The 19878-nt window shown below is 43.3% G+C and overlaps 1 protein-coding gene across 1 annotated transcript in view; it reads left to right on the top strand.

Annotated features, from left to right (window-relative positions):
* Positions 1-462: 462 nt before the first annotated feature.
* LOC135547928 (reticulon-4 receptor-like) overlaps positions 463-19878 on the top strand; it is a 40434-nt gene continuing 21018 nt past the window's right edge. The window contains exon 1 of the mRNA XM_064977137.1: positions 463-1064. Within this exon, the coding sequence (XP_064833209.1) occupies positions 1043-1064 (22 nt within the window). The 5' untranslated portion in view covers positions 463-1042. The remainder of the gene's footprint in view (positions 1065-19878) is intronic.

The following is a 19878-nucleotide window of genomic DNA, read 5'->3' as shown; positions in this document are numbered from 1 at the left end:
GTATAGTTGTGATTTACATTTGATTGAGTTGTCAACGTGAATTTAACGTTAAATCAACAACAAATGTCACCATGCTATTGGATTTAGGTTAAAAGTTGGGTAAAAAAAATAGACTTTTCACTAATCAAATCAGTTTTCCACATTGATTCATCGTCATCATATTGTTTCGTTGTGTGTTTTTTAATGACGTGGAAACAACGTTGATACAACCAGTTTTTGCCAAGTGGATGTCGTTTGTTGCGATCATCGGTTCTGCGTGTTGTTGTTCAAGGATATGGGTTGTGATCAAAGAGTACAGAGAAGTTCAGCAACACCAACATAATTGCTGCGTTTACACAAGCAGCCCAATTCTGATATATATTTCACTAATAGGTATTTTAACCAATCAGATCAGCTCTGAAATAGATCAGATGTCAAAAGATATGATGTGATTGGTCAAAAGACCAATTAGTGGGAAAACAATATCAGAATTGGGCTGCCTGTGTAAATGAGTCCATGATCTCAGTTGCCTCCTCACGTTCTGGCTCAAAAAGACGCCCGCGCGCCTGCATCTCCCCACTGCCCTGTCTTGTTCTAAGCTGCTAGAGATGCGCAGGTCTTTGGATACCCACCTTCACAAGCCAACCGACAATGAACTACTCATCTAGGATAACTCTGCGTTGGAAACCACACGAAGGATGATTGGATATATGACTGTTCTTAACCGTGGACAGCTGCTGGTTTTAATTCTGTAGCCCATTGGATTGCTGCCACCCGTGCGTTTATGTGGTCCGTTTGGAGACGTTCCTTTGGGTTGCCTGTATTCGGATGTAAATCGGAGGTTTTGTTCCCTGCGCACCTCTCAAATGACTAAGCGTGGCGCGAAGAGGAGACTGCGTTCTCCATCTCGCTTCTATGTTAGAACCTTGGGCTAAAGTTTTCATGGACGGTGCCCTGGATTTTCCACTGCTGTCCCTCTGAACAGGGTCTTTGCTTTTCAAGCAGAGAACAAGTATTTTACCACGCACACAAGAGGTGCCTTCTTTTGGAATCTATCTCCAAAATGAAGTCCGTTTTTATCCGAGGTACGTATGGGATACGTTTACATCAGATCCGAATGTGTCGTGTGTTTGCTTGTTTGTTAGTCTTTTACTGGTTTAGCAAACTCTGATTCAAATTGCAGACGATTTTATGTTGATTTGCAGAAACATATTATATAAATATCAGTGCTTGCTATTGTAAGTCTGAACACAACGTATTGATGTATAGCCTAGGCCTACTGAATGTGTACTTAACTTGTTTAAATGAGAATATACAGCCTGTAACATGCCAATGTAGGCTAATAGATATATAATAAGCAAAGTATTTATCGACGTTTATCTTTGAAAATGATATTGTAGCCTAATGTTGCATGCTAGTTGGAACACATGAAACATGCCTAGTAAACATGTAATGTTGTTTTCTAGTTACCCAAAAATAATCAATGTGTAAACACGTGACATCCCAAGGGCTCCATTTGTCAGATAAAAAAGTGGGGGGGTTCTGTTTGCACTAAGCTTTCTCTCTCTATCGCTCTCTTCTTCTTTTTTTACCAGCGCCTTTGAGACTATTGTGCACGGTGACCAATCACCCATGTCGTCCTAAATGTTGGCGAAGACCACCAGAGCTCATGAAAATGATTTATCAGTGTTCACTGCTCATTTTGTATATCGCATCTAGTCACGCGGTGGGGATTTGGGGACTGGGGAGTTGGGGATTGGGCGGGGTGTTTGTCTTACCTAATAGCAATTAAATAATATGGTTTTTTGTTTGTATGAGTGAGTGCATGCCTACTTTTGTCTTTGTTCTTTTTCTGTCTGTGCATGTGGGATGCCACTGCATGCCTCTTAAATGTTAATTCCTGGAGAGCCCAGGTCACAATACATAAAGTGTGATTCACCACCAGACCCAGGGAGGGAGGCTGCCAGGCTGGATCTCTGTCTATCACACCAGCTGGGGGGTAGAGGAGAACAGTCCTGAATAATGAATAATAATCCCAACTAAATGCCCAGTGTGATGAAAATACATCAAATGATCCATAGCTCAAAGGAAGCAGAGAAAGAATAGAGAGATAGGGAGAGAGCATAGGTTGTAAGTGTCTAAGTGTGTGCTAGAAAGCTAGACAGCAAGAAACTAGGGTGTGAAGTGTATGTGAATGAGAGAATGAGAGAGAGAGAGAGAGAGAGAGAGAGAGAGAGAGAGAGAGAGAGAGAGAGAGAGAGAATATGCGAGATATTGCAAACAGGGTGTTGGATTAGACTCATTAGAGACATGGAGAATACTTGAGAGCAGATGGTGAAAACCATCAAATCAAATGTTATTTGTCACATGCTTAGTAAACAACAGGTGTAGACTAACAGTGAGATGCTTACTTACTAGCCCTTCCCAACAATGCAGAGAGAAAAATATAGGACAAATAGTAACATGAAGAACAAGTACACAATGAGTAACGATAACTTGTCTATATACACAGAGTACCAGTACCAAGTTGATGTGTAGGGGTATGAGGTAATTGAGGTAGATATATACATATAGGTAGGGGTAAAGTGCCTAGGCAATAGGATAGATAATAAATAGTAGCAGCAGCGTATGTGATGAATCAAACGAGTTAGTGCAAAGAGGGTCAATGCAGATTGTCCGGGTAACTATTTGGTTAACTATATAGTAGTCTTATGGCTTGGGGTTAGAAGCTGTTCAGGGTCCTGTTGGTTCCAGATTTGGTACATCAGTACTGCTTTCCGTGCGGTAGTAGAGAGAACAGTCTGTGACTTGGCTAGCTGGAGTCTTTGACAATTTTTAGGGCCTTTCTCTGACACTGTCTGGTACAGAGGTCCTGGATGGCAGGGAGCTCGGTCCCAGTGATGGGCAGTATGCACTACCCTCTGTAGTGCCTAGCAGTCTTTCCAGCCTCTTGAGGGGGAAGAGGCGTTGTCATGCCTTTTGGTGTGTGTGGAAGCAAGAGCAAAGATTATAGGATAAAAGACAGTGAGGATGCAGGAGGAATGGATATGTAAGTGGTGTACTGTGTATTTGTCATTCTTACTTACTGGAGGAAAGACCCTGAACAGCCTGCACTGTAAATATAGAATGTTTTTGCAAATGAGAACAATGCACGAATCCTTTGCTATCCAATAAAATAATCGTAACTCCTCTGTTATGGCTCTGCTGTGTTTGGTCAGGTATAAAGATCAGACAAATGCTCATATGATATGGTATGTTGAGTGGAAACAGGAATCTCATCAGTGTAAAGGTCAATCCATCCCCAAACCCATCACCTTTCAAAGATTGAGCATGTCGTCATTACACTCAGCAGTGCGTGATGTCCCTCTAGTAGAAAAAAACACTGAGATGTGCACAGCTCCTCACTGTGCTTCCTGTACATCAACCACTCTCCCTCCACAGTTCAGCACACATAAATCAACGTCCCAATTGTCTGTTGCAGCCAGCCTCCTTTATTGAAATCCATTAGGCTATGCCTTTGGCCTCAGATTAGCTTTAATTGCAGAAGGGTTGAATCCATTCCTGTGTGTGAGCATGTTGTGGGTGAGCCCCTTCCATTAGCTCGCTGGAGACTTTATGGTTCAATCAGTTGTGGACACGGACGGGCGGTATCTACCATGAAAGTGTCTGGGAGGGTGGAGGGTATGTTGGTGGTTTATTGGTGGAAGGCATGTTCTTCTCATTATTATGCGTGTTGCAGAGGAAGGGAGGAATGGTTTGGTTGATTGATAATTGAGCCAAATGGAAGCAGCCATTTTAGGGGGGAATGAGGGTGTGGCAAATGTACATCATCAACTAGATATCACACACACCTGCATGGTTAAACCTGTGTTTTTACTTTATTTGCTTGGGTATTGTAGCGTGAAGTCACAGACCATTGACTGTGCTGTGAATGGTTTCCACATAAACTGAACATTGCTGCTCAATGGAGTTCGAATTAAACCAATGGGATTTACTTAGCTTAATCTGTAACTTCCTTTTAATTTAGAACACATTTTGGTTCATGGTCCATTCATGTTATTATAGGCAGAGCTCTGTGATGCAATAAGGCATTTTGTGATGGGTCTGTGAGAGTTTGATGATTATTATGACATTGATGACATAGGAGCATGTACCAGTAAACCAATATTCAGTGTTTCAATAAATATGTAATGCAGCATTAAGACTTTCTACTTGTGATCTACCCTTGCTGATTTCAGGCCCTGATACCCCAGGCTTGAGCTTCCTGACTGGGTAAGGGGAAAGAGGGAGCATCTTAACAAATCTATTTATGCCAATTAAAGTAATGTCAACTGAGAATATTTTATGTTCATAATTATTCTGAAGAAAGTCAGACTCAAAAGGTTGCACAGCTACTAGCTACTTTGTTATTCTGACGCTGATGGGCTTTTCAGAAGAGCTTGAAGGTGATGGTTCATACCTCTCCTCTGCATCGTAAATGCATCCCAGGAAAAATCCCAATTACAGTACATGTAATGACAGCATGCCAGGGTGGACTGCAGAGGTCTTGAAAAAGAACGGTCAACACTGCAAATATTTGACACTTATGAAATGCTTGTAATCATACTTCAGTATTCCATAGTAACAACTGACAAAAATATCTAAAGACACTGAAGCAGCAAACTTTGTGGAAATTAATATTTGTGTCATTATCAAAACATTTGGCCACGACTGTATAGGTTTAGACTGCAAACATTCACGAAAATTACAATTCTGTAGGCATATTTCTGTAGAAAGTTTCATAGAAGTGATCGATAGAGACAATGAAGAGCTTCAGCAATATTTCAGTGTTTTTTCTCAGTGTAGAAGGTTTGAAAATGGATCATCTGCCTTCCTTGCAGACGAAGCCTTTAGGTTTCATAATACCCTCAGCAAGTCAAACCTGTAGTTAAAGCAATTATCAGCTTTTTTTAATAAAGCCAATAATTATTGACGAGGTGTGAAAATGACGAGCTGCAAAAAATAAATGCTTACATGAGGGTTGTTGCCTGAACAATTTATGGATTGTTGATGTAAAAAAATGTTTTTATAAAACTGTAATAAACTGGAGCCTGTATGTTATTGTGATTATTGTCATGGCTGTGCAATTTGCCAGTATTTAGTGATTGGAGCAGAGCCGGCAATCATAATAATCAATAAAAAAAACATTTGAATGCCTTATCGTTGTATTGACATCATGTGATATCTAAATAAAATAAAATCAAATTTATTTGTCACATACACATGGTTAGCAGATGTTAATGCGAGTGTAGCGAAATGCTTGTGCTTCTAGTTCCGACCATGCAGTAATACCTAACAATTTCACAACAACGACCTTATACACACACAAGTGTAAAGGAATGAATACGAATATGTACATAAAAATATATGAATAAGTGATGCCCGAACGGCATAGGCAAGATGCAGTAGATGGTATAGAGTACAGTATATACATATGAGATGAGTAATGTAGGGTATGTAAACAATATATAAAGTGGCATTGTTTAAAGTGGCTAGTGATACATTACATCAAGATGCAGTAGATGGTGTAGCGTACAGTATATACATATGAGATGAGTAATGTAGGGTATGTAAGCATTATATAAAGTGGCTAGTGATAGATTGATTACATCACATTTTCCATTATTAAAGTGGCTAGAGTTGAGGCAGTATGTTGGCAGCAGCCACTCAATGTTAGTGATGGCTGTTTAACAGTCTGATGGCCTTGAGATAGAAGCTGTTTTTCAGTCTCTCGGTCCCCGCTTTGATGCACCTGTCCTGACCTCGCCTTCTGGATGATAGCGGAGTGAACAGCCAGTGGCTCGGGTGGTTGTTGTTCTTGATGATCTTTTTGGCCTTCTTGTGACATCAGGTGGTGTAGGTGTCCTGGAGGGCAGGTAGTTTGCAGCCGGTGATGCGTTGTGCAGACCTCACTACCCTCTGGAGAGCCTTACGTTTATGGGTGGAGCAGTTGCTGTACCAGGCGGTGATACAGCCCGACAGGATGCTCTCGATTGTGCATCTGTAAAAGTTAGTGAGTGTTTTTGGTGACAAGCTAAATTTCTTCAGCCTCCTGATAATGAAGAGGCGCTGCTGTGCCTTCTTCACCACGCTGTCTGTGTGGGTGGACCATTTCAGTGTGCCCATGATGTATACACCGAGGAACTTAAAACTTTCCACCCTCTCTACTACTGTCCCATCAATGTATATAGGGAGCTGCTCCCTCTGCTGTTCCCTGAAGTCCACGATCATCTCCATTGTTTTGTTGACATTGAGTGTGAGGTTATTTTCCTGACACAACACTCACACACAGTTTGGAGGGTACTATGGTGTTAAATGCTGAGCTGTAATCGATGAACAGCATTCTTACATTGGTATTCCTCCTGTCTAGATGGGATAGTGCACTGTGCAGTGTGATGGCGATTGCATCGTCTGTGGACCTATTGGGGCGGTAAGCAAACTGGAGTGGGTCTAGGGTGTCAGATAGGGTGGAGGTGATATGGTCCTTGACTAGTCTCTCAAAGCACTTCATGATGACGGAAGTGAGTGCTACAGGGCGGTAGTCATTTAGCTCAGTTACCTTCGCTTTCTTGGGAACAGGAACAATGTGGGCCTCTTGAAGCATGTAGGAACAGCAGACTGGGATAAGGATTGATTGAATATGTCTATAAACACACCAGCCAGCTGGTCTGCGCATGCTCTGAGGATGCGGCCGGGGATGCCGTCTGGGCCTGCAGCCTTCCGAGGGTTAACACGTTTAAATGTTTTACTCATGTTGGCTACAGTAAAGGAGAGCCCGCAGGTTTTGGTAGCGGGCCGTGTCAGTGGAACTGTATTTTCCTCAAAGCGAGCAAAAAAGTTGTTTTTATTCTGCCTGGGAGCAAGTGATTGACTGTAGACCCTCTCACATACCTCTCGTGTCTGAGCCTTTGAATTGCGACTCCACTTTTTCTCTATACTGACGCTTAGCTTGTTTGATTGACTTGCAGAGGGAATAGCTACACTGTTTGTATTCGGTCATGTTTCCGGTCACCTTGCCCTGATTAAAAGCAGTGGTTCGTGCTTTCAGTTTTGCGCGAATGCTGCCATCAAACCACGGTTTCTGGTTGGGGAATGTTTTAATAGATGCTGTGGGTACAACATCACCGATGCACTTGCTAATAAACTCTCTCACCGAATCAGAGTATTCGTCAATGTTGTTGTTCGTCGCAATGTGGAACATATCCCAGTCCACGTGATCGAAGCAATCTTGAAAGGTGGAATCTGATTGGTCATACCAGCGCTGAACAGACCTGAGCGCGGGTGCTTCCTGTTTTTGTTTCTGTCTATAGGCTGGGAGCAACAAAATGGATTCGTGGTCAGCTTTTCCGAAGGGAGGGCGGGGGAGGGCCTTATATGCGTCGCGGAAGTTAGAATAACAGTGATCTAGGGTTTTGCCAGCCCTGGTAGCACAATCGATATGCTGATAGAATTTGGGGAGCCTTGTCTCAGATTAACCTTGTTAAAATTCCCAGCTACAATAAATGCAGCCTCAGGATATGTGGTTTCCAGTTTACATAGAGTCGAATTAAGTACTTTCAGGGCTGTCGATGTGTCTGCTTGGGGGGGAATATACACGACTGTGATTATGATCGAAGAGAATTCTCTTGGTAGATAATGCAGTCGGCATTTGATTGTGAGGAATTCTAAGTCAGGTGAACAAAAGGACTTGAGTTCCTGTATGTTGTTATGATCACAACATGTCTCGTTAATCATAAGGCATACACCCCCGCCCTTCTTCTTACCAGAGAGAGATGCTTGTTTCTGTCGGCGCGATACGTGAAGAAACGAGGTGGCTGTACCAACTCAGATCAGATGCCTCGAGTGAGCCATGTTTCCGTGAAACAAAGAACGTTACAGTCTCTGATGTCTCTCTGGAATGCTACCCTTGATCGGCTCCATCACTTATCAGGGGTACATTGGCATATTTTCCCTCCTACCTCCATGTGAACAGACGGAGCCCATGCTGTTGGTATGTGGACAATGTGTGTATAAACTATGGACACAGACAAGTGCCAGAACTCTTGTGTTGCGATATATTGATGTACAAAGAAAGTGCTCCTACAACTTTCAGAGATAAAACATGATGCCATCAGGGTTTTCAGAGTAAAAACTGGTCTTTGTTATTCTACCATGAATCCGGTCAGAGTGCACCAAGCATTTGCATACCCACTCAGTATGGTAGAAGAGTAACCTTTAACTTAAAAACAGAATAATAACCAAGGCGTACAGCTGTCAGCTTCACAACATTAAACTTGCTCTTTTAAACAAGTGCAATACAGCTTACGTCTACGAAACTCAGCACAGTAGCAATTTAATATACCTTCGTGAGCTTGAGAGACTTAATATATTTATATATCACCTTTATTTAACCAGGTAGGCCAGTTGAGATCAAGTTCTCATTTACAACTGCGACCTGGCCAAGATAAAGCAAAGCAGTGCGACAAAAACAACAACACAGAGTTACACATGGGATAAACAAACGTACAGTCAATAACACAATAGAACATCTGTATACAGTGTGTGCAAATGAAGTAAGGAGGTAAGGCAATAAATAGGCCATAGTGGCGAAGTAATTACAATTTAGCGATTAACACTAGAGTGATAGATGTGCAGATGAGAATGTGCAAGTAGAAATACTGGTGTGCAAAAGAGCAGAAATACAAAAACAAATATGGAGATGAGGTAGGTACAGTTAAAGTCGGAAGTTTACATACACTTAGGTTGGAGTCATTAAAACTCGTTTTTCAACCACTCCACAAATTTCTTGTTAACAAACCAGTTTTGGCAAGTCGTTTTGGACATCTAATCTGTGCATGACACAAGTAATTTTTCAACAATTGTTTAGAGATTATTTCACTTATAATTCACTGTATCACAATTCCAGTGGGTCAGAAGTTTACATACACTAAGTTGACTGTGCCTTTAAACAGCTTGGAAAATTCCAGAAAATAATGTCATGGCTTTAGAAGCTTCCGATAGGCTAATTGACATCATTTCAGTCAATTGGAGGTGTACCTGTGGATGTATTTCAAGGCCTACTTTCAAACTCTATGCCTCTTTGATTGACATCATTCGGAAAATCAAAAGAAATCAGCCAAGATCTCAGAAAGAAATTCCGATATCGACATAACCTGAAAGGCCACTCAGCAAGGAAGAAGCCGCTGCTCCAAAACTGCCATAAAAAAGCCAGACTATGGTTTGCAACTGCACATGGGGACAAAGATCGTACTTTTTGGAGAAATGTCCTCTCGTCTGATGAAATAAAAATAGAACTGTTTGGCCATAATGACCATCGTTAAGTTTGAAGGAAAAAGGCAGCATCATGTTGTGGGGGTGCTTTGCAGAAGGAGGAACTGGTGCACTTCACAAAATAAATGGCCGGAAAATTACGTGGATATATTCAAGCAACCTCTAATTACATCAGTCAGGAAGTTAAAGCTTGGTCTCAAATGGGTCTTCCAAATGGACAATGACCCCAAGCATACTTCCAAAGTTGTGGAAAAATGGCTTAAGGACAACGAAGTCAAGGTATTGGAGTGGCCATCACAAAGCACTGACCTCAGCCCCATTGAAAATTTGTGGGCAGAACTGAAAAAGTGTGTGCGAGCAAGGAGGCTTACAAACCTGACTCAGGTACACCAGCTCTGTCAGGAGGAATGGGTCAAAATTCACCAACTTATTGTGGGAAGCTTGTGCAAGGCTTCCCCAAATGTTTGACCCAAGTTAAACAATTTAAAGGCAATGGTACCAAATACTAATTGAGTGTATGTAAACTTGTGACCCACTGCGAATGTGGTGAAATAAATAATAGCTTAAATGAATCATTCTCTCTACTATTGTTCTGACGTTTCACATTCTTAAAATAAAATGGAGATCCTAACTGACCTAAAACAGGGAATTCTTACTCGTATTAAATGTCAGGAATTGTGAAAAACGTATGTATTTGGCTAAGGTGTATGCAAACTTCCGACTTCAACTGTATTTGGTTGGATGGGCTATTTACAGATTGGCTGTGTACAGCTGCAGCGGTCGGTAAGCTGCTCTGACAGCTGATGCTTGAAGTTAGTGAGGGAGATATACGTCTCCAACTTCAATGATTTTTACAATTCGTTCCAATCATTGGCAGCAGATAACTGGATCGAAAGGCGGCCAAAGTCATTGTTGTGGGGGGTGCAGAGCTGTTGGCCAGGGTTGGGGTAGCCAGGTGAAAAGCATGGCCAGCCGTAGAGAATAGCTTATTGAAATGTTTGATTATTGTGGATTTATCGGTGGTGACAGTGTTTCCTAGCCTCAGTGCAGTGGGCAGCTGGGAGGAGGTGCGCTTATTCTCCATGGACTTTACAGTGTCCCAAAACTTTTTGGAATTATTTCTGCGGGATGCAAATTTCTGTTTAATAAAGCTAGCCTTTGCTTTCCTAACTGACTGTATATTGGTTCCTGACTTCCCTGAAACGTTTCAAATTGTGGGGACTATTCGATGCTAATGCAGAACACCACAGGATGTTTTTGTGCTGGTCATGGCAGTCAGGTCTGGAGTGAACCAAGGGCTATATCTGTTCTTAGTTCAACTTTTTTTGAAAGGGGCATGCTTATTTAAGATGTTGAGGAATGCACTTCTAAAAAACAACCAGGCATCCTCTACTGACGGGATGAGGTCAATATCCTTCCAGGATACCCGGGCCAGGTCGATTAGAAAGTCCTGCTCGCAGAAGTGTTTTAGGGAGTGTTTGACGGTGATGAGGGTTGGTCGTACCCATAACGGACGCAGGCAATGAGGCAGTGATCTCTGAGATCGTAGTTGAAAACAGCAGAGGTATATTTAGAGGGCAAATTGTTCAGGATGATATCTATGTGGGTGCCCATGTTTACGGATTTGTGGTTGTACCTGGTAGGTTCCTTGATAATTTGTATGAGATTCAGGGCATCTATCTTAGATTGTAGGATGGCCGGGGTGTTAAGCATATCCCAGTTTTGATCACCTAATAGTACAAACTCTGACGATAGATGGGGGGCAATCTATTCACATATAGTGTCCAGGGCACAGCTGGGAGCTGAGGGGGGTCTATAACAAGCAGCAACAGTGAGTGACTTATTTCTTGGGAGATGGATTTTTAAAAGTAGAAGCTCTGTTTGGGCGTAGACCTGGATAGTATGACAGAACTCTGCAGGCTATCTCTATAGTAGATTGCAACTCCACCCCCTTTAGCAGTTCTATCTTGACGGAAAATGTTGTAATTGGGGATGGAAATTTCAGAATTTTTGGTGGCCTTCCTAAGCCAGGATTCAGACACGGTCAGGACATCATTGTTGGCGGAGTGTGCTAAAGCAGTGAGTAAAGCAAACTTAGGGAGGAGGCTTCTGATGTTAACATGCATGAACTCAAGGCTTTTACAGTTACAGAAGTCAGTTAATGAGAGGGCCTTGGGAAACACAGGGCCTGGGTTAACCTCTACATCACTAGAGGAACAGAAGAGAAGTAGGATGAGGGTACGGCTAAAGGCTATAAGAACGATTTGTCTAGTGCTGTAACGATGTTCTTCTGTTGAAGGAGGAGCGGACCAAAATGCAGCGTGGTGGTTACTCATGTTTATTAATGAAAATACGACTAGATATGAAAAAACTGTATGTACAAAACAACAGACGGAACGTGAAAAACTATACAGCCTAATCTGGTGAACATAAACACAGAGACAGGAACAATCACCCACGAAACACTCAAAGAATATGGCTGCCTAAATATGGTTCCCAATCAGAGACAATGATAATCACCTGACTCTGATTGAGAACCGCCTCAGGCAGCCATAGACTATGCTAGACACTCCACAAAACCCCAAGACAAAAACACACCACAATAACCCATGTCACACCCTGGCCTGACCAAATAAATGAAGATAAACATAATATATTTAGACCAGGGCGTGACAGAACCACCCCCCTAAGGTGCGGACTCCCGGACGCACATCAAAACAATAGGGAGGGTCCGGGTGAGCGTCTGTCCATGGTGGCGGCTCCGGTGCTGGACGTGGCCCCCAATTCACCGTAGTCCTCCCCCACCTTGTCCGCTTCCGTGACCTCCTAGCCACGGCAACCCTGCTAAATAAAACGGGACAGAGGGGCAGCTCGGGACAGAGGGGCAGCTCGGGACAGAGGGGCTCCTCAGACTCCGGCAGCAGCGCCGGACACGCGAGAGACTCCGGCAGCAGCGGAGAGGAGGAAAGCTCTGGCAAATCCTGGCTGACTGGCGGATCTGGAAGAGTCTGGCTGACTGGCGGATCTGGAAGAGTCTGGTTGACTGGCAGATCTGCAAGAGTCTGGTTGGCTGGCTGATCTGGAAGAGTCTGGTTGGCTGGCAGATCTGGAAGAGTCTGGTTGACTGGCGGATCTGGAAGAGTCTGGCTGACTGGCGGATCTGGAAGAGTCTGGTTGACTGGCAGATCTGGAAGAGTGGTTGACTGGCAGATCTGGAAGAGTCTGGTTGGCTGGCAGATCTGGAAGAGTCTGGTTGGCTGGCAGATCTGGAAGAGTCTGGTTGACTGGCAGATCAGGAAGAGTCTGGCTGACTGGCAGATCTGGAAGAGTCTGGCTGACTGGCAGATCTGGAAGAGTCTGGCTGACTGGCAGATCTGGAAGAGTCTGGTTGACTGGCAGATCTGGAAGAGTCTGGCTGACTGGCGGATCCTGGCAGACTGACGGCTCTGGCTGCTCCATGCTGACTGGCAGCTGTGGCTGCTTCATGCTGACTGGCGGCTCTGGCTGCCCCATGCTGACTGATGGCTCTGGCTGCTCCATGCAGATTGACAGCTCTGGTTGCTTCTTGCAGCCTGGCAGCTCTGGCTGCTCCATGCAGACTGGCAGCTCTGGCAGCTCCTTGCAGACTGGCAGCTCCTTGCAGACTGCGATATTATTATGTCATAATATTAATAATATTATGTCCTTATATCATAATATTCCTTACCGATCGGGCCATGATCACCTACATCTCTCTACTCTCGGGCAAGGCTCTGGCGTGGGCAACGGCGGTGTGCGAACAAGAGCCACCATCCTGCAGCTCCATATTAGCCTTCCCTGACACCAAAGGCCTCTTTAGCAAACTGACACCGAAGGCCTCTTTGGCTCCTCTGACCGGGTCATCGGGTGTGTCTCTCCACCCATGATCGTCCGTTTAAGGTGGACTCACAGAAGCTCGCTCCACTCTACATGGGACCATTCATGCTCCTGAGTCGCATCTACCCGGTCTCCTATCGTCTCCAGCTTCCCAGGTCTATGAGGGTCTGGCCATCCTTCCATGTCTCCCATCTCAAGATGGTAAGGACCAGTCCCTTCTCTCTGCCCACACCTGCTCCTCCACCCCCTTGACTTATGGATGGCCATCCACCCTACACTGTCCGGAGTCTGTTGGAGACTCGTCGGGTCCAAGGCACCCTGCAGTACCCTTGTGGACTGGGAGGGCTATAAAATATTATGTTTATCTTGAACCACCAATTCCTCGCCTGGTCACTTCTCTGCGCCTGGGTCCAACCTCACCACTACACCCATACAGCATGTAAAGTGTTTTATTGGTGTTTCCAATGGTCAGGCTTAGCTTTGTGAGGAATTACAATGTATGCAGAGTTGTCTGCAGAATGAATCGCTGGTGGTTCCATGCGGATGTGGTTCCTGAGTCAATTAACCATCATGCTTGGGGTCATGTATAAAAATGCCCAGTTGACTATTATTTTTCGCTACCATGGCTAGAAGAAGAGCTATCAGTGACTTTGAAAGATAGGTTTTAAAGGAGGATAGGGGGTTGGGTGGGTGGGTGTGTGTGTGTGTGTTAGTCACCAGATCTCAACTCAATTGAACACTTATGGGAGATTCTGAAGCGACGCCTGAGACACCACTTGTAGACTCCATGCCAAGGTGCATTGAAGCTGTTCTGGTAGCTTGTGGTGGCCCATCACCCTATTAAGACACTATGTTAGTGTTTCCTTTATTTTGGCAGTTACTGTACCTGCAGATTTGCATTGTGCTGTATGGACGCATGAAAAAATATGGCATCCCTCTGTCTCTCCCAAGAATACTTGATGGCCTAACTTTCTGAACACCATAAACCAGGAAGGCCAGAAGCATGGTCCATTTCTACGCCATGATGTGTTAGCACCCCAATGAGCTATCCAATATGTTCCTGCGAGAGTACTCTATCAATTAACTGTTTAGTATGGACAACTGCTGTTAAAGCTAGCATGAGGAACCTATAGAATGTATGGTGGGAGAAGAACATGTCAGTAATCTTAATCTTCATTAATGTAAAAAGTTAGACATAATCGGGGTTCCTATTCCAACCACATTCCTTTTCCAGCCCATGCAGAGGGATCTCTTTACCAGACAGTCCTGACAATGCATGTTATAAATAATGCCAGAGCATTTGTTTTTTTCACTTGAATGAATTCCTCCCTAAAAATACTGCACAAACATAGCCTGAGAGAGAGTGGGATATCTCAGGCCTCTCTGGGAGACAGGTTCGGCTAGAGAACAGAGGATGCTCAAAAGCTCCCTCTCTGTAACGATGTGCGCTGAGAGTCGGGAAGCAAGTTTGGGGAGTGAGTGTTTTAATAAATAAATGAAACATAATACTAAACAAGAAACACGAACAACGCACAGACAGGAAACAGAAACAATGACGCCTGGGGAAGGAATCAAAAGCAGTGACATATATAGGGCAGGTAATCAAGGAAGTGATGGAGTCCAGGTGAGTGATGACACGCAGGTGCGTGTAACGATGGTGACAGGTGTGCGCCATAACGAGCAGCCTGGTGACCTAGAGGCCGGAGAGGGAGCACACGTGACACTCTCAAAGAATGGGTGTAGACAAAGGAAAATTCTGAAGAAAATAGGTCATATGTTGCACGTCACTACTTCACAGGAGAGGCACTTGAAGTTTCTGTAAAAATGTCTATCAAAAGACATTTTTGGGCACAAATGGAACATGTGGAACATGTGAACTTTCATGTGCCTTAATAACGAACTTGTATGCCATCTGTAAATACGAATAAAATTACTAAATAACGAGCCTAGTTGGCTTAGCCTCGAAAAATACAGGAACCTTCCTGCTTGCCGTGATTGGCTGAGATAATGGTTGAGTTGGACATGCCGAGAAATGAGTTCGGATTGCTCTGCTATGTAGCATGCTTCTGTCTATAACATGAGCTGCTAAATATGTGTGGATAATCCTGTTTTCCACGGCTTAAAAAAATATATCATGAAGAACTGAATAAATGTAGCTACTGTTCTCAACATTGCTGCCCTGAAGGTAATAGCGCTATCAACAAAGCACAGTGTGAAAACGTTGTGATGGACTACATTCTGGAGGATGATCGTGCTCTCTTTGACCGGTGGAAGCAGAGAGATTATTGCCAAATGCAGAGAGAGTCCAAAAAGAAAACACAGAAAGAAGGCTGTTGTATAAAACTCCAGATCACATCAAACTAAGGGCAACCATGGCATCCATGAGGGAGAAGCGTTCATCCATGTATATGGGTAAGAGTTTAGCTACCTTTTAATATGTGCTTCTAATTTGGTCAGAAAGTCATTTTCGTTGCAAGTTAAAGCATACTGTTAGCTATCTACTGTAGCTAACTTTAGCAGGCTGGCTCGCTAGATAACATTACATGTATGACCTCTGTAGGAGCTCTAGAAAGAGGCCCGAGGTCCTGAAATGAAATTCTGAGTTTATTATTTTTTTGTTCCCTGTTGTTTTGAATGCGGCATCAAAGTTGGTATTATGGTTATTGTTTAGTTAGCTAGCTAGCTACATGTCTAAACAAAAGACTCCACTATTCAAGTAAACATTTCACTGTACCGTTTACACCTTCTATATCCTGTACATGTGTTAAATAAACTTAGATTTTTTTTGATATGGGGTGTGTTGACCAGAGATGGTAATGTGAGGAACAACATGACCTGCACCAAAGTTAGGATATAGGCCAAGTACTAGATACAATTAATGTTTACTACTACTTTTTGCTACTACTTTCATCACTTTTTGTTCGAAATCTTGCTTTTTTTACTACACTGTGAATCATTAACGAGATGGGTGGGGCTGAGGCTTAAGAGGGTGTGAACGATGCTGCATGGGTGTAAACAAAGAGCACTCGAGTAGGTGTACCAAAACATTCATGGGACATTTTCTCAAAAGTGAGGTTACAAGTATGTCAACTTTCAAAGCAGAACAACTTTCTCATTGTTCCTCAACTGCAGTGTATGATTTACAATTTTCTTGTACCTGTGAATGTATTTCAAGGCCTACTTTCAAACTGAGTGCCTCGTTGCTTGACATCATGGGAAAATCAAAATAAATCACTCAAGAACTCAGAAAAATAATTGTAGACCTCCACAAGCCTGGTTCATCCTTGTGTAACAGCATGACTTTAGACCGTCCCCTCGCCCATACCCGGGCGCGAACCAGGGACCCTCTGCACACATCAACAACTGACACCCACAAAGCATCGTTACCCATCGCTCCACAAAAGCCTCTGCAAGGGGAACTACTACTTCAAGGTCTCAGAGCAGGTGACGTCACTGATTGAAACGCTATTTAGTGTGCACCGCTAACTAAGCTAGCCGCTTCACATCCGTTACACTTGGGAGCAATTTCCAATCGCCTGAATCTACCACATTCATCTGTACAAACAATAGTACGCAAGTATCTACACCATGGGACCACGCAGCCGTCATACCTCCCAGGAAGGAGACGGGTTCTGTCTCCGAGAGATGAACGTACTTTGGTGCGAAAAGTGCAAATCAATCCCAGAACAACAGCAAATGACCTTGTGAAGATGCTGGAGGAAACAGGTACAAAAGTATCTATATCCACAGTAAAATGAGTCCTATATCGACAAAACCTGAAAGGCCGCTCAGCAAGGAAGAAGCCACTGCTCCAAAACCGCCATTAAAAAAGCCAGACTACGGTTTGCAACTGCACATGGGGACAAAGATCGTACTATTGGGAGAAATGTCCTCTGGTCTGATGAAACAAAAATATAACTGTTTGGCCATAATGACCATTGTTGTTTGAAGGAAAAAGGGGGAGGCTTGCAAGCCGAAGTACACCATCCCAAACGTGAAGCATGGGGGTGGCAGCATTATGTTGATCATGAAGCAGGAAAATTATGTGGATATATTGAAGCAACATCTCAAGACATCAGTCAGGAAGTTAAAACTTGGTCGCAAATGGGTCTTCCAAATGGACAATGACCCCAAGCATACTTCCATAGTTGTGGCAAAAAGGCTTAAGGACATTAAGGACATTAGGATATTATGAGGTTTCCCCAAAGCAACCTCTACTGTATGTTAGCAGGCCCTATTGATAGAAGTGACATAGTGATAGTGATATCACTGCTCACTTTTCAGTCAGGAACACTAAGAATAGATGGGGAAGAATATGAGTTTCTTAATGGAGCTCCAATGACTTTAAATGTGACTTATGTATGAGCTAATCCAATAGACTATATTGACGGGGTGGACCACAGTATGGTGCATTAATATGATCAAGCTTTATCTGACAGGAAACGGGATCAAATCCTTTTATATTGGATCTCTGCTGTCTGTTTTCCACTAGTCTGTCTGGCGGCATTCTGTTCTTGTATTTATCCCTGTTGGCCAGAGACTCGGAGCATCTTCCTCTCAAAAAACAAAAAAACCCATCTTCAGCAAATCCTGTCTCATGGAAGGACAAGTTGCCCAACACAGAATTGTGCCAACACAGGCATGGATTAATGCCACACAAAGGAACACATTTCTAAACTATTTCAATCCATTGTTTGCTTTCCTCCTTCCTTCCCTGCTTCCCCTTTTTGGGGTTCAGTTTAAAATAGACTCCTAAATTAGTTTTCGTCTTAGATTTTGCAGTTCCTCTTCAATGTTTTACAGTAAACTGGAAGCTTTTCCAAAGGGGTGATAACATTTTGGACACACATTATCAGCTGTAAATAGCAGATGCTTGTCTTGAGTTTGCAATGTTCATTTGTGTTGTGCGGATTCATTTTTTGGGGTTGTTTCCTTTTAGATAACTATGGACTTTTTGAGTTTTGCTGAATCTGAAAATAGTTTAGCTGACTAATTGAAGCTTAGGTTACCTACATAACTGTTTGTGTCATAACTAAGTCAGTTGCTATCATTATTGTTTATGTCATGGTGATAACTATGTTGGACAATTATGTCATCAGTACTGTAGCTTTTTAAGCCTGGCAGTCTCAAGTAATTGTTTTGCTACAGACTCCCTCTCTTCACCTACTCTCTATCTCTCTCTCCATTTCAGTGGGATGACCCATTTGCTATGTTGACTGGAGCTAATGGCATAATTAAGTGAGTTTGAACTGCCAGGCAGTTCTGTCAGCGTTGTTTCAAGTCCCGATCACAAATCACTTGAGGAACAAAGACATCAGGTCACCCACATGTTTACAGAATAAAACATTATGATAGCATAGCTTAAAGCAGTTTACAGGTGCACCTTTCCACGTATTCACAGCCAGGAGCTTTTTCCGAAAGGATTACCTTCTCACTTTGATGTTTTCCCATAATATGGTTTAGAACATCAGCTTCTAGACTGCAGGCTCCGCGAGAGGCAGATCAACTGTATTTGCGCTGTTTTCTGAGAAAGTACACTGAGTGTACAAAACATTAGGAACGCCTGCTTTTTCCATGACATAGACTGACCAGGTGAAACCAGGTAACCTGTTAAATCCACCTCAATCAGTGTAGTTGAATGGGAGGAGACAGGTTGAAGAAGGATTTTTAAGCCTAGAGATAATTGACAAATGGATTGTGTTTGTGCCATTCAGATGGTGAATGGGAAAGACAAAATATTGAAGTGTCTTTGAATTAGGTATAGTGGTAGGTGCCAGGCACACTGGTTTGAGTGTGTCAAGAACTGCAACGCTGCTGAGTTTTTAATGCTCAACAGTTTCCTGTGTGTATCAAGAATGGTCCACCACCCAAAGGACATCCAGGCAACTTGACACAACTGTGCGTTCTTCAGCTGTCCCCATAGGAGAACCCTTTGAAGAACCCGTTTCTAAGAGTTTGGGCTTATACCATGTAGCCTAAACTAGTATGCAAATTAAAACTGGGTGATCATAAAGTTGCATAATGTGTATGGAGAATAAGATTCTACGGGCACAACGCGCATATGGCTCTACACAATCATTTAGTGTTTAAATTAGTATTCATTGAGGGGTGCTATGCTCTGACACTGTACTGTTCTGATCATTAGATGCATACATGCAGCAGTGTAGTGTTGGGGCTACTTTCACAGATAGCTCATCTACTGTGTGTTCCTCTTGTGAATACAATGTGTGACATCTTCAGCAGTTGATGAGAGAGGGAGGGGTGTGTGTGAGAAAGAGGGGAGTGGGAGAGGGGAGTGTGTGATAGAGAGGAGTGGGGAAGAGAGGGAGAGAGAGGGGGGAAGTGATAAAGAGAGAGAGGGAGAGAGAGAGAGAGCGAGAGAGAAGAGGGGGGCGGGCAGAGGAGATCCCAGTTCAGATCGTCAAAGGCGCCCATGTGCAAACAGATTTCCCTCTTGAGTTTGTGGTTGTGAATACACAAAGATGAAAGGAAAGGAGGGGGAGGGCAGATGAATGATGCAAGGACACTCAGAGTGGGAAGGTAGAGGAGACTTATGGAAGTAAGAAACCGAGGGTGGGATGGTAGATGGATGGAGAGAAGCCGAGAGAAATGGAGAGTGTGAGATGCTTATCAAGTTGTCGTTGCTGATTCATAGACGCTTGGTAAAGTACAGCTTAAATTTAATCTGCCAACGTACATAAAATATTTTATACAGACAGAGTTTATTCATATCTG

Source organism: Oncorhynchus masou, chromosome 11 (genome assembly GCF_036934945.1).
Source record: "Oncorhynchus masou masou isolate Uvic2021 chromosome 11, UVic_Omas_1.1, whole genome shotgun sequence".
Taxonomy (NCBI): domain Eukaryota; kingdom Metazoa; phylum Chordata; class Actinopteri; order Salmoniformes; family Salmonidae; genus Oncorhynchus; species Oncorhynchus masou.
This window is presented reverse-complemented; position numbering and strand designations above follow the sequence as displayed.